A 12,753-nucleotide genomic window follows, 5' to 3' on the forward strand; every position below is an offset into this window, starting at 1 on the left:
TTTTTTAAAAAAATTATTTATATATATATATATATATATATATATGAATATATATGAATGATATCATGGGGCACTTTGTTGAAAGCTTTGCTGAAGTCAAGGTATATTATGTCCACAGCATTCCCACAGTCCACAAGGCAGGTTACCTGATCAAAAAATGAGATCAGATTTGTCTGGCAGGATTTGTTCTTGACAAATTCATGTTGGCTTTGAGTAATCACTGCATTGTTTTCAAGGTGCTTACAGATGGATTGCTTCATAATCTGCTCCAGAATTTTCCCAGAGATTGATGTCAGACTGACTGGTCTGTAGTTCCCAGGTTCCTCCTTTTTACCCTTTTTGAAGATAGGGACAACATTAGCCCTCCTTCAGTCATCTGGCACTTCACCTGTACTTCGCCTTTGCCTGGGGGGTCATAGACCCTCTTTTGGGAGAAGACTGAGCCCAAGTAGAAATTGAGCACTTCTGCCTTTTCTTTGTCATCTGTTATCATTTTGCCATCCTTATTTAATAGCTGAACAACCATTTCTTTCCTCTGTCTTCTACTATGCACATAGCTGAAGAAAGCCTTTTTGCTGCTTTTAGCATCCCTCACTAACCTCAGCTTGTTCTCAGCTTTAGCCTTCCTGACGTCATCCCTGCAATTCTGTGCTACCTGCCTGTACTCTTCCTTTGCTGCCTGGCCTTCCTTCCACTTCCTATATGTGTCCTTTTTTGTTTTCAGGTCATCTCTAAGCTTTTTGTGAAGCCACATTGGCTTCTTCTGTTGTCTTCCACCTTTTTCTCTTGTTGGAATTGTTTGTAATTGTGCCTTGAGAATTTCCTTTTTCAAAAACTGCCACCCATCTTGGACTCCTTTTCTCATAGAGTTGCTTGCCATGGGACCTTATTTATCATTGTTCTGGGTTTATTAAAATCAGCTTTCCTAAAATCCAGGTTATGCGTTTGGCTACATTTGGCTTTTGCTTCCTTTAGAACAATGAACTCAAGTATAACGTGGTCGCTTTCCCCCAGAGTTCCTGTAACTGCTGCTTTACCCACTAAGTCATCTCTGTTGGTTAGGATCAAGTCAAGGATAGCCGATCCTCTAGTTCCTTCATCTACTTTCTGTAGGAGGAAGTTATCCACCACACAAGTCAGGAATTTCCTGGAGGGGCCATGTTTTGCAGAATTTGTCTCCCAACAAATATCGGGGAAATTGAAGTCCCCCGTTACTACTACATCATGCTTGCTTGAAACATTGGCTATTTGCTTTTCAATAAGTTTCATCCTCATCTTCTCCTTGATTGGGTGGCTGGTAGTAGACTCTGACTACCAGGTTCCTTTTATTCGTGTGTGTATAGAGAGAGAGAGGGTGTTCCTTTATATGAGCCATCTTTTACTGGCTTCACGTATTGTAGAGAATCACTGAAACAGAAAATGTACTCTGTGGCTTCAATCCAGTGTTGCACAGACTTCTTCTTGCTCTCCTCCCCCTGGGGCTCCCCATACTCCTTCCAAATCTGCTTCAGATGGTCCCTCAGCCCTCCAGAGTTGTTTTTTTTATTTGGTGGGGGGCTGCACCAGGGAGGGAAAAAAATTCCAGATGGTCAGCATTGGATACAACCCTGTGTAAGTTTGTTCCATTCTTCTGGGGTAATCTATAGGGAGACGTCATGTACTTCAGATTTCAAACATTTTGTTGCCTGAGGTGGTGCGGGAAGTAATCCCCCCCCCCCGCCCCAGTCAGGGTCCATAGTACCCAGTGCCAACTGAGTTATTTTGGTACCTGAGGCACAAAATCCTGCAGGCACGTCTCTCTCTTCCTAGTAGTAAAAATACAACAACCACAAATTAGATAACAATTTGCTGCCCTGTCATAGCACCCCAAATCAGCTGCCTGAGGTAGTCATTTCATTCTGTCTAATGGTAGAGCTGGTCCTGTTTCCCCACATCAGGGGCCTATGAATCCCAACCATGAGGGAGATGAACAATTCTCTCCTTCACTTGCTGTCCTGGAAGGATGGAAATGGAATCATAACTTGTGTGTTTTTTTCTCTTACCTCTCCAAAATTTACAAAATTACCTTATTAAGAGCAAAACATTTCTAACAAATTAACCCATATCCCAATTATAGTATGCTAAAACCCATCAGCGAGAGGGACATGCAAGCGGCGTATAGGGGGGAAGGCTTGTCACATAATTACAGTAAAATAGGGAAGACTCAAGGAAGTGAATCTGTGCCCTGCGCTATACTGGATTTGACACATCCTGGAGCCATCAACTAATTGCTGTTGGTGAACAGATCTTTATTGACCCTAGGAATACTGACTAGTTAGGTCTTATGCACCTAAACCTGTTGATCTTACATTGTCATCATACATTATATATTTTCATGAAGATAAACTTGTGTAAGAAAAAAATTGCATGTCTGTATTGTTGAGAGTACACATGGGGGAATAATTGTGTGGTGACTCTCACAGGTGTAATTACAGCAAAAAGACAAAACAAAAACAAAACCCATTCACTGTTCACATTATAGTGTTAGATTTTTGTGTGGGATGGATGAATACATTTTCCACATTGGAAAAATGTGCAAAGCAGCAGCCTTGTAGTAAAACTCAACCTCACAGTCCACTTCTCTCCAAACAAAAGGGGCTTCCCTTTCTCCCAATGTCCCATTCACAGCTTTGACTGCTTTTGCTGCAACAAAGGAAAAACACAATTTTTTATATCAGCGTTGTTGGTTAACTGTATTGCTTAGAAATTTCTACTTTTGTTCTTAAAGCAGCAGAAAAACAAGTCCTGATTGTACAGTTTTGTGATATGTGTTGATCTTTCAGTTCTGACTAGCTGCAGGTACTGTACAGAGCCTCATCTGGTAGCGAACATCTGTTTCCCTGGGTACATCAGCATCTATTTATATTTCCCTCAAAAGGAAAGCATAATATTGCAAGTACGACTGTTGTCTTCTAGGATTGTGATTTTTACATAATCCTGCACAGAATTTCACCACTTTTATATTTATATCTCTTATTAGTTTTTTGTTGGATTAGGAGGGCCAAAGGTCCGCTAGCTCCACTCATCACACTCAGGCATATTTAGGAATGTGAGGAAATCCTTAAGTAATTTCAATAGTTTTATTTGAACTCTTAGTCCTCAAAAGTCTCACACAAGCAAGAACTTTGAATTCTTCACCTTGAAATTTCACTTTAAGTGGCAAAAGATCTTCCAAACCGAAACATTTCTAGTGTATGAGTCCATTTAATGGAAGAATACAGTTTATGGTCAACTATGACACCGCATGCTAAAATCTGAGAGCAATTACATGATAGATAAAAGATATGTCCAAGATGTGTACAGGATAATAAATACAGTTTTAATAAAACACAGATAGCTGAAGCAGGTGACCCATGTCATATTGCTTCAGGAAGATGGAAAAACCACCAGTGAAACTAGCCAGTACTAATCTGCAGAAAAATTCTATTCCATTGCTACATTTTGTCATCAGTAAAAAAAAACCTTCTACCAAAACGTATTTTTTGTTCTGGTTTTGTTCTTTCTGATCATATAGTTCTTCCACATTAAATTATGTGTTAATACATTGCTTAAGACTGCAATCCTATACACACTTACCCAGGAGTAAGCCCCACTGAATTCAGTATGACTTACTTCTGAGTAGACATATCTAGGATTGCACCATAAAAGAAACTGCAGCCCATGCAGTGGACTAAATACTCAAAATGGTTGTAGTACAGTAGCTAGTATTTTAAAAACACATTCCCTTGTACTAAATTTATTTCTCACATAGATATTTTTGTTATTATTTATAATATGTATATTATTACATAATAATAATAATTACATTTATATCCTGTCTTTTTTCCTCTTGCAAGGAACCCAGGGCGGCTTACAGGGTTCTCTTCCTCTCCATTTTATTCTTACAACAACCCTGTGAGGTAGGTTAGGCTGAGAGTAGCCCAAAGTCACCCGAGTGGGGACTAGAACCTGGATCTCCCAAGCCCTAATCCAACACTCTAACCACTATGCCGTACCGATGTTCATATCTCAGTGAGATTTCTCCCAGCTCCTTTCTGCTCCCCTGATCACAGAGTGTGCACAGACTGTGAGATTACATGGTTATTTGAATGCAGGATTCCCCCTGAACCAGAAGATTAAACCCTCTTCAAATAATGTGTTGTCTTCTCCCCATAGGGTGAGAAAAATCAAGGGGAAATAAGGGAACTACTGTCTGAACAGTATCTATGTCTGGACTATTTTCCATGAAAACAGTTGATGCTCCATGAGTTGCTCAACACAAGCAGTTTATAAAGTTGTATTTCTTTGAGCCTAACATGTGAGTGATGTTTTGTGCTTTACTGGAGAATTCCTAAGCCACATTGCCCACATTGCTCATGCAACATTTACACCAGCAATGGCTCCACTTCAGCAGTTAAAACTAACAGCAGTGTCCCCTGCCATTACCCATATACTTCAAAAGCGCAGCGTTTTCCCACCCAGAGGCAGAGAGTATTCACTTACATAATTGACCATGGCCTTCTCTTGCCCAGAGCATAGGGACTATGGTCTATTCCTGTTTTAAATCTTTAAGACACATTGCAGTAAATTGTTGAGATGCCAGAAGGCCAGCCTCAAGGTAGATAAAACTTTGATACGAGTATTTGTATCACCACCAGAATTCTCTGTCTGAGTTTGACAAGATTCCTGTTTCTAAATATTTGAACATGCAAACTTTAAATGTGACTGACTGTCTCAGGACTGTTCCCATCTCTGGTAGTGGGAAGAGCTGTGTGTGTTTTTAATTTAAATTATCTCTTTGGGGGTTTGTAGGAGAAAAAGGAAATATTTATCTTTTAGCTTATTGATATCAGCAGGCAGGCTTCTGAGCTAGTCTCAGAAGGATGGAAGGTTTATTGGTTAAGAGACTCAGGCACCCAGTTTGTGATAAAGAATTCTTTGCATTTTTCCTCAGTAAAGTAAATTGCTTGTAGGATATTGCTCAGAACATAATCCTTTCAGAGCTGCATCTCAGTCAATCAGTTTTAAACTGCTGGCTGCTATGAAATAGTTAATATTCTCTCTTGCTCTGCATATTTTTGTGTGTGTACACACACACACACATTTTTTTGTAGTAATTGTAGTAATTTTTTTGTAGTAATTTTTGTAGTAAATACAGAGATGAAACTGAATATTATATAGAAATGTTGCTGGGAGAAATTCAGGGCTCCTGACAAGATTTCTGCCCTCACTTGTACCTTCCTGTCGCCCTGGATAAAGTTTATATATTTGAAGGAGGATACCAAAAAGGGGACAAAAATGAGAGGGAATCAGTTATCTTGCTACTTTTTGTGATGTTTTGCCATATTCACACCATTGGGATACCTAGCTATAGATCCAGGGCCCATAGTAGCACATAGGAGTAGACCTGCTTAGTGTCTCCTAATATTAGACTGTTATCTTATTGTCCCAGACCAATTGCTGGTTTTATGGAGTACAATTCCAGTTGGTAAAAGATCCAATTGGTAGTGGGGTGGGGGGTGGAGAGGAGGGAGTTTCAGATTAATAGTGTGTAGGTGTTGGGGTGTCCAGATACAAAAGAGGACAGTGCTCTTGTACCCTTAATAGTTGTGTGGAAGAGGGAATTTTAGTTGTCATTCAGAAAATCTCTCTTCTACACAGCTATTACAAAGTTCAGGAGCCCTGTTCTCTAGTAGGCATCTACTGTGAAAATTCATGTCCTCACATTAATAGTGCAACACTGTGGTGGTCCTTCCTCTCATAATCTTTTGGCATATGGAAGAAGCTGGTATGGTTTCCCATATCATACATGCTTTTGCATCATTGCAATCATATCATACATACATACATGCGTCATACATACTTTTGCATAATTGAAGACCTGGAACAACTTTGAAAGTAGGAGGGAGCTTTGGAGGAGGGTATGGTACTGCTGAAATTTCCTGAATAGATTTTCCATGTGAAGTATGGATTTATTTATTTTCTTAAATTATTATTTACAATTTTTTTTAAATTACATCTCTGTATTTACTACAAAGCAATATCAATTTGTTTATATAAAGTTCTGCAACAATTGATATATAAACTACAAATATTGCAAATTGTGGCATCTTTTTTCTACCCCTCTCAAAAGTCCCATTTCTATGGATTTAGGCTGTCTTCACCCGAAGCATTTATAGCATACTTGTGGTTGGTCACTCATGGAAGTTTGCAGGTCATTTACATGATGCCGTCAATCTCCTGGGCACATCCAGCTGTTTTTTATCTTTATCGCACAACCCCCTCACCTCACCTGAGGTAATCCTCTATTTAAATGTAAATCCACAATAATGGCTCTGTGTAAATGTGCGGTTCCGGTTCCGCCATAACCACAGCCTGGGAAGAAGAAGCCATTGAGAAGACCAGGAAAATAACAATTGCCCTCCCCCCGCCTCCCACCACCAGCATGTCTGCCTGTTGATTTGGGCTGGGAGGAGAGTTTTCTTGGCCAGGCTAGAGAGGTTCAAAGTGAGGGTGGAGCTGGCCCAGGGAGGAAGAAGAAGATGGCAACCCCCCCCCATGTAAACAGCTGACAGCAATGAAGTTCCCCCGCCACTGCTTTGCGCAGAGAGAGAGAGAGAGACCGTGAGCAAGCGAGAGATAATTGAATCCCTTGGGAGACCCACTGATCCACCCCGAGGCTGCAGAAAACTTGCCTGTGTAAAGAGGTGATCTTTATCCCGCTTAGAATGTGGAAACAGAAGCCCCGGGATATTGTGAAATAAAAAGCCTTGTGTGGTGAACCCCTTAGAATGAATATTGTCCAGAACGGCACTCTAGGCTGATACTTTGAATGAAAGCTCTTGTCCAAAAGTTCCCTCTCGTTGCCCTGGCAATCAGACCGAGTCCTGCTGGCATGTAGTGATGTAACCACTGGTGAATTTGTTATCTCAAGGCAGCCTGGGTAGCTCCAGCTCTCAAGGACACAGTCAGGCTTCATTAATTGGTCTGAATGGTTTCAGCTGGGTTTCTGGGAGAAAGTACCTCCCCCCCCCCCCGGGTCTGGGAGCAGGGTTGGGGCTAGCCTGGGATTGGCTGCAGGAGATCTCTCTTGAGTTGCTGGGGCTGGAAGACAAGAAGGGAGATGAAGAGCTGCCTAGTTGTCTCCACCTTCCTGTGCCAACTGGTGATGGCTTGTGCATTCTTGAACCCTGACTGGGGCCCTGTCCTGTGGGAGAACCATACTTCGGTTATGTCTAGCAGCGGTCTCCAAACTTTTTTGATCGTGCACCCCATCAGTAAAAAAATTCTTGAGCATGCACCCCAATATATGTATATTTATTTATTTATAAAGTATATATACATGTACTGCTGTGCTAATACATTACGTACATTATAAAACACACACACACAATAGACATTTAAAAAGGATGAGGTAAAGATGAAATATAAACAATATTTTTTAAATAATTATTTTATTAACAGTACAGCCCCCCTTTTTGCTCTCACTAAAAATATATATTATTCTCCATTTTGTGAGGGTTAGTTAAAACTAGATAATATAATCCATAAATCAATACGCAGATAGCAAACGATCAAGTGAGGGCGCCACTGCCAACTTGCAAGGACGGGAGAGGCACGCTTGGCCAGGCTTCTGCCTGCCCTTGTCATCAACCGCGTGCCCTGGGCAGAGCTGGACAAGCATGACAGCCCCCGCTCCTTGGCCCACCGGTGGCTTGGCCTGGGCTGTTAACCCTTCCCACTCTCCTTTGGCCAGATGGAAGCTGAGAGGAAAGCACGCTTCCTTCTCTACTTCCATCTGCAAAGGAGAGTGGGAAGGGTTCCTCTCCTTCCTGCTCTCCTTCGGCAGGATGGCAGCTGCTCTGGTGCCACCGTTGAGCAAGCAGCTGTGCCTTCCTCTCCCATGCCTGGCAGAGGGTGGCGCAGTTGCTCTCGGCCGCAGCGGAGGAGATAGGACTGGAGCTGAGAGCGAAATGCCATGGAGCTTCCCTCTCTGCTCCTGTCCCATCCTGCTGCCTCTGCCGCAGCCATCACTGCACACAATGGCAGCTCGCTGGGGCAGCAGGAGGCTGCTCAATGATCAGGCACCTTGTGCACCCCAATGGATCGTTTTGCACACCCCACTTTGGAGACCACTGATGTATAGGATAGAATTTGCTAGTGTTCTATATTTTGCCTCAAAGGTTCAAAAAGGGATATTACTTCAAAGGTTCTCTGTAATTCTTTGTATAACTTTTTATTCCTTTCCCCGTTCTCCATCTTAATAAACTACTTATCTACCTCTAGAGGTGTGTGTGCCTTCTTCCGGGTAAATCGTAGTACTAATTTCAGTGCCTTTTGATCTGGTGTTTTGCACATTTTATACATATATGTATTTGCACATATAACATTTTAGGCATAAGGCTTAAAACAGAGGGTGTCAGTTTGAACCCTTGTGTTAGTAGCCCCAAGTGTGTCCAGGAGGTCCGAGAATCTCCTGACTTGGGCTGATGTGGATGAAACAGGGGTAGTGGCAGCTTACTGGATCTTTATTGCCCCTGCTTACCTTTCAGGGAGTTTGGGCAACTCCCAATCTCCCTTCACAAATATGCTAAAGTACCTTTCAAGGAAAGAACTTCTTTATTTTAGAGACAAAAAGAGGGAGTTTCCATAACCTGTCTCTGAAGTAGTTTGACTGCAGTAAATGGAAATATACAGGGCAGTTGAGCCTAGTCTTAAACAGTGTTAGTTTATTTTCAGGAGTTCTGATTATTGATTGTTTGATAAACAAATTAGAAAACATTAAATAATACACTATCTTCAACACTATTTTATTTATCTGGTACAAACAAATTTGTGTGTTTTTTAAAGTAACAACAGGCAACAGAGGTAACAGAAGATATCACTTTCAAAGTGATATCGAGTTGGCAAGAATGCATTGTAGCAATAATGCATTGTAGCAAAAACATAGGAGTTTCATTAGGTCAGTTGCAAATCAAATTTTTATTTAGATTGTCTAAATTAATTTTAGTACATAATAAAAAATGCCATGTGACCTAAAAATGTTGTTGCATTTGATTGTCTGTGTCAGTATGGTAAAACCAAATATAATATCTGTATCCCGAGTTTAACAAAATCCCCCAAACTCTCCTGTACCATAAATTTGGGTAAGATCATTTAATAAAGCGGTAGATTTGCTTTTTGCTTGTCCTATGTTTATTCTTCTATTGGCTACCCAATAAATGAGGGCTAATAAGTTGAAATTCAGTCCAGTTAAGAAAGAGATGCTGTTGGTAGATGGTTCAATTGACCATGAAGTGTGTTCTGAATGGGGTTGTACTCCCTCTTAAGGAGAAGTGTAGATCAGTTGCCTGCATATAAAGCTGGAGAGATTATGGAGCAATTCTTTTGCTGGAAGTTAGGAGTGTGATTTGACTATGACACCACTGTTTTCTGTGTGTATTCAGATATTATTCGAGCAGCTGAGAAGTTGCATTGATCCTTCTCAAATTCATGTCACCAATGCTACATCAGCAGACTGCAACACCAGCTTTAAATCTCCACTGTCTCTTACTATGCAGAACTGATTTCTGTTTATGGGTTTGATCAAGAGAAATTTCCTACTGAATTCATACAGTGAATTATGCATTGATTTATTTAGTTCCTTCAGTATATACTTGCCGTTTTACAGCATATCTAAGCTTAGCTTCTCTGGATTACATCGGGAAACACATATGAGAGATGTGTGTGGTCTGAGAGATGTGTGTGGTCTAACAGATGTGTGTGTTAGGCTTAGCTGATAAAACAGAAAACAGATTATCTGCTGGGATATTCAAAACCAAATTGATTGGGAATTCCGTTTTTTGCCTACAGAAATGTATCTTCTGCCGACAAAGAATTAAGAAAATATCTGGTGCCTGCATTCAGTGTTCTTATGGACGGTGTCCAGCTTCTTTCCATGTCACATGTGCCCATGCTGCAGGCGTGCTGATGGAACCAGATGACTGGCCTTATGTGGTCTACATCACATGTTTCAGGCACAAGATCAGTCAAAATGTGGTAAGGATTTACATAGTTTACATTTTTAAAATGTTATGTCATTTAGATTTGTTTTAAACCAAGACTATTGTTACTAGACTGAACCCAGTTAACCCAGACTTGTTGTTGTTGTTCAGTCGTTCAGTCGTGTCCGACTCTTCGTGACCCCATGGACCATAGCACGCCAGGCCTTCCTGTCCTGCGCTCTCTCCCGGAGCGTGCTCAAGTTCATATTCATTGCATCCGTGATGCTATCTAGCCATCTCATCCTCTGCCGTCCCCTTCTCCTTTTGCCTTCAGTCTTTCCCAGCTTCAGGGTCTTTTCCAGGGAGTTTTCTCTTCGCATTAGGTGGCCAAAATATTGGAGCTTCAGCTTCATTATCTGTCCTTCCAATGAGCACTCAGGGTTGATTTCCTTTAGGATGGACTGATTTGACCTCCTTGCAGTCCAGGGGACTCGTAAGAGTCTTCTCCAGCACCACAGTTCGAAAGCATCAATTCTTCGGCGCTCAGCCTTCCTTATAGTCCAGCTCTCACAGCCATACATTACTACTGGGAAAACCATAGCTTTGATTAGACGGACCTTTGTCGGCAAGGTGATGTCTCTGCTTCTTACTATGCTGTCTAGGTTGGCCATAGCTTTCCTCCCAAGGAGCAAGCGTCTTTTAATTTCATGGCTACAGTCACCGTCTGCGGTGATCTTGGAGCCCAAGAAAGTAAAATCTGTCACTGCTTCCATTTCTTCCCCTTCTATATGCCAGGAAGTGATGGGGCCAGATGCCATGATCTTCGTTTTTTTAATGTTGAGTTTCAAACCAGCTTTTGCATTCTCCTCTTTCACCCTCAACAAGAGCTCTTTAGATCCTCTTCGCTTTCTGCCATTAGGGTGGTGTCGTCTGCATATCGGAGGTTGTTGATAATTCTCCCGGCAATCTTAATTCCGACCTCTGATTCATCCAACCCGGCATTTCTCATGATGTACTCTGCATATAAGTTAAATAAGCAGGGTGACAATATGCAGCCTTGTCGTACTCCTTTCCCAATTTGGAACCACTCGGTTGTTCCATGTCCGGTTCTTACTGTTGCTTCTTGACCCTCGTACAGGTTTCTCAGGAGACAGGTAAGGTGGTCTGGTACTCCCATCACTTTCAGAATTTGCCACAGTTTGTTGTGATCCACACAATCAAAGGCTTTAGCGTAGTCAATGAAGCAGAAATAGACGTTTTTCTGGAATTCTCTTGCTTTCTCCATGATGCAGCGAATGTTGGCGATTTGATCTCTAGTTCCTCTGCCTCTTCTAAACCCAGCTGGTACTTCCGGTAGTTCTCGGTTCGCATACTGCTGAAGCCTAGCTTGTAGGATTTTGAGCATCACCTTGCTGGCATGTGAAATGAGTGCAATTGTGCGGTAGTTTGAACACTCTTTGGCGTTGCCCTTCTTTGGAATTGGAATGTAAACTGACCTTTTCCAGTCTTGTGGCCACTGTTGAGTGTTCCAGATTTGTTGGCATATTGAATGCAGCACTTTAACAGCATCATCTTTTAGGATTTTAAATAGCTCGGCTGGAATACTGTCATCTCCGCTAGCTTTGTTGTTACTAATGCTTCCTAAGGCCCACTTGACTTCACTCTCGAGGATGTCCGGCTCAAGTTCAGTGACCGCACTATCATGGCTATCAGGGACATTCAGATCTTTCCTGTATAGTTCTTCTGTGTATTCTTGCCACCTCTTCTTAATCTCATCTGCTTCTGTTAGGTCCCTGCCTTCTTTGTCCTTTATCATGCCCGTCTTTGCACAAAACGTTACCTTGAGATCTCCAATTTTCTTGAAGAGATCTCTAGTCTTTCCCATTCTTTTGTTTTCCTCGATTTCTTTGCATTGTTCATTTAAGAAGGCCTTCTTGTCTCTCCTTGCTATTCTCTGGAACTCTGCATTCAGTTGGGTATATCTTCCCCTTTCTCCCTTGCTTTTCACTTCCCTTCTTTCGTGAGCTACTTGTAAAGCCTCATCAGACAGCCACTTTGCTTTCTTGCATTTCTTTTTCTTTGGGATGGATTTCGTTGCTGCCTCCTGAACAATGTTACGGACCTCCGTCCATAGTTCCTCAGGCACTCTGTCTATCAGGTCTAATCCCTGAAATCTATTCCTCACCTCCACTGTATATTCATCAGGGATATGATTTAGGTCATACCTGAACGGTTTAGTGGTTTTCCTGACGTTCTTCAATTTAAGCTGAAATTTTGCAAGAAGCAGCTCATGATCTGAACCACAGTCAGCTCCAGGTCTTGTTTTTACTGACTGTATGGAGCTTCTCCAGACTTACCGACCATTAATACTTCTGTCTGTAGCTAATTCCTGATAATCATGAGACAGTGAGAAAATGTCAAGACTACATGGGCTGGATTGAAAGGCAATGAATGATACTTACAGTCAGGGCCAGAAATATTGGAACAAGGATAACTGTACACCACCACATTGAAATTGAAAGGAAACACACCCAGATGGGAGCGAAGTCAGGACTTTCAGCTAAAATTCAAGGGGTTTGACAAAAGTGGGGCACTAACCATTCAGGAAGGACAGCCAGTGGCATACACCCCCCCCCCATCGTTGGTGGCTCATAAATAACGGAATGAATGGCTGACAAGCAGCTTCATGGCCAGGTGTGGCCTGTTTCCTGGGTACCCCATGACCAATCAAGGAGATAAAAGGCCTGGAGGT

At 41.8% G+C, this 12,753-nt stretch overlaps 1 protein-coding gene across 7 annotated transcripts in view; it reads left to right on the forward strand.

Moving 5' to 3' along the window:
- Positions 1–12,753, forward strand: part of KDM4C (lysine demethylase 4C) — a 336,197-nt gene that overhangs the window by 275,492 nt on the left and 47,952 nt on the right. For all 7 annotated transcript variants that reach the window (XM_084834476.1, XM_084834472.1, XM_084834475.1 and 4 more), the window contains one exon: positions 9,871–10,056. In XM_084834476.1, the coding sequence (XP_084690602.1) occupies positions 9,871–10,056 (186 nt within the window). The remainder of the gene's footprint in view (positions 1–9,870; positions 10,057–12,753) is intronic.

The sequence above is a fragment of the Heloderma suspectum genome, chromosome 2 (genome assembly GCF_057233095.1).
Source record: "Heloderma suspectum isolate Gila_16-S chromosome 2, 16-S_ref, whole genome shotgun sequence".
Lineage (NCBI taxonomy): Eukaryota > Metazoa > Chordata > Lepidosauria > Squamata > Helodermatidae > Heloderma > Heloderma suspectum.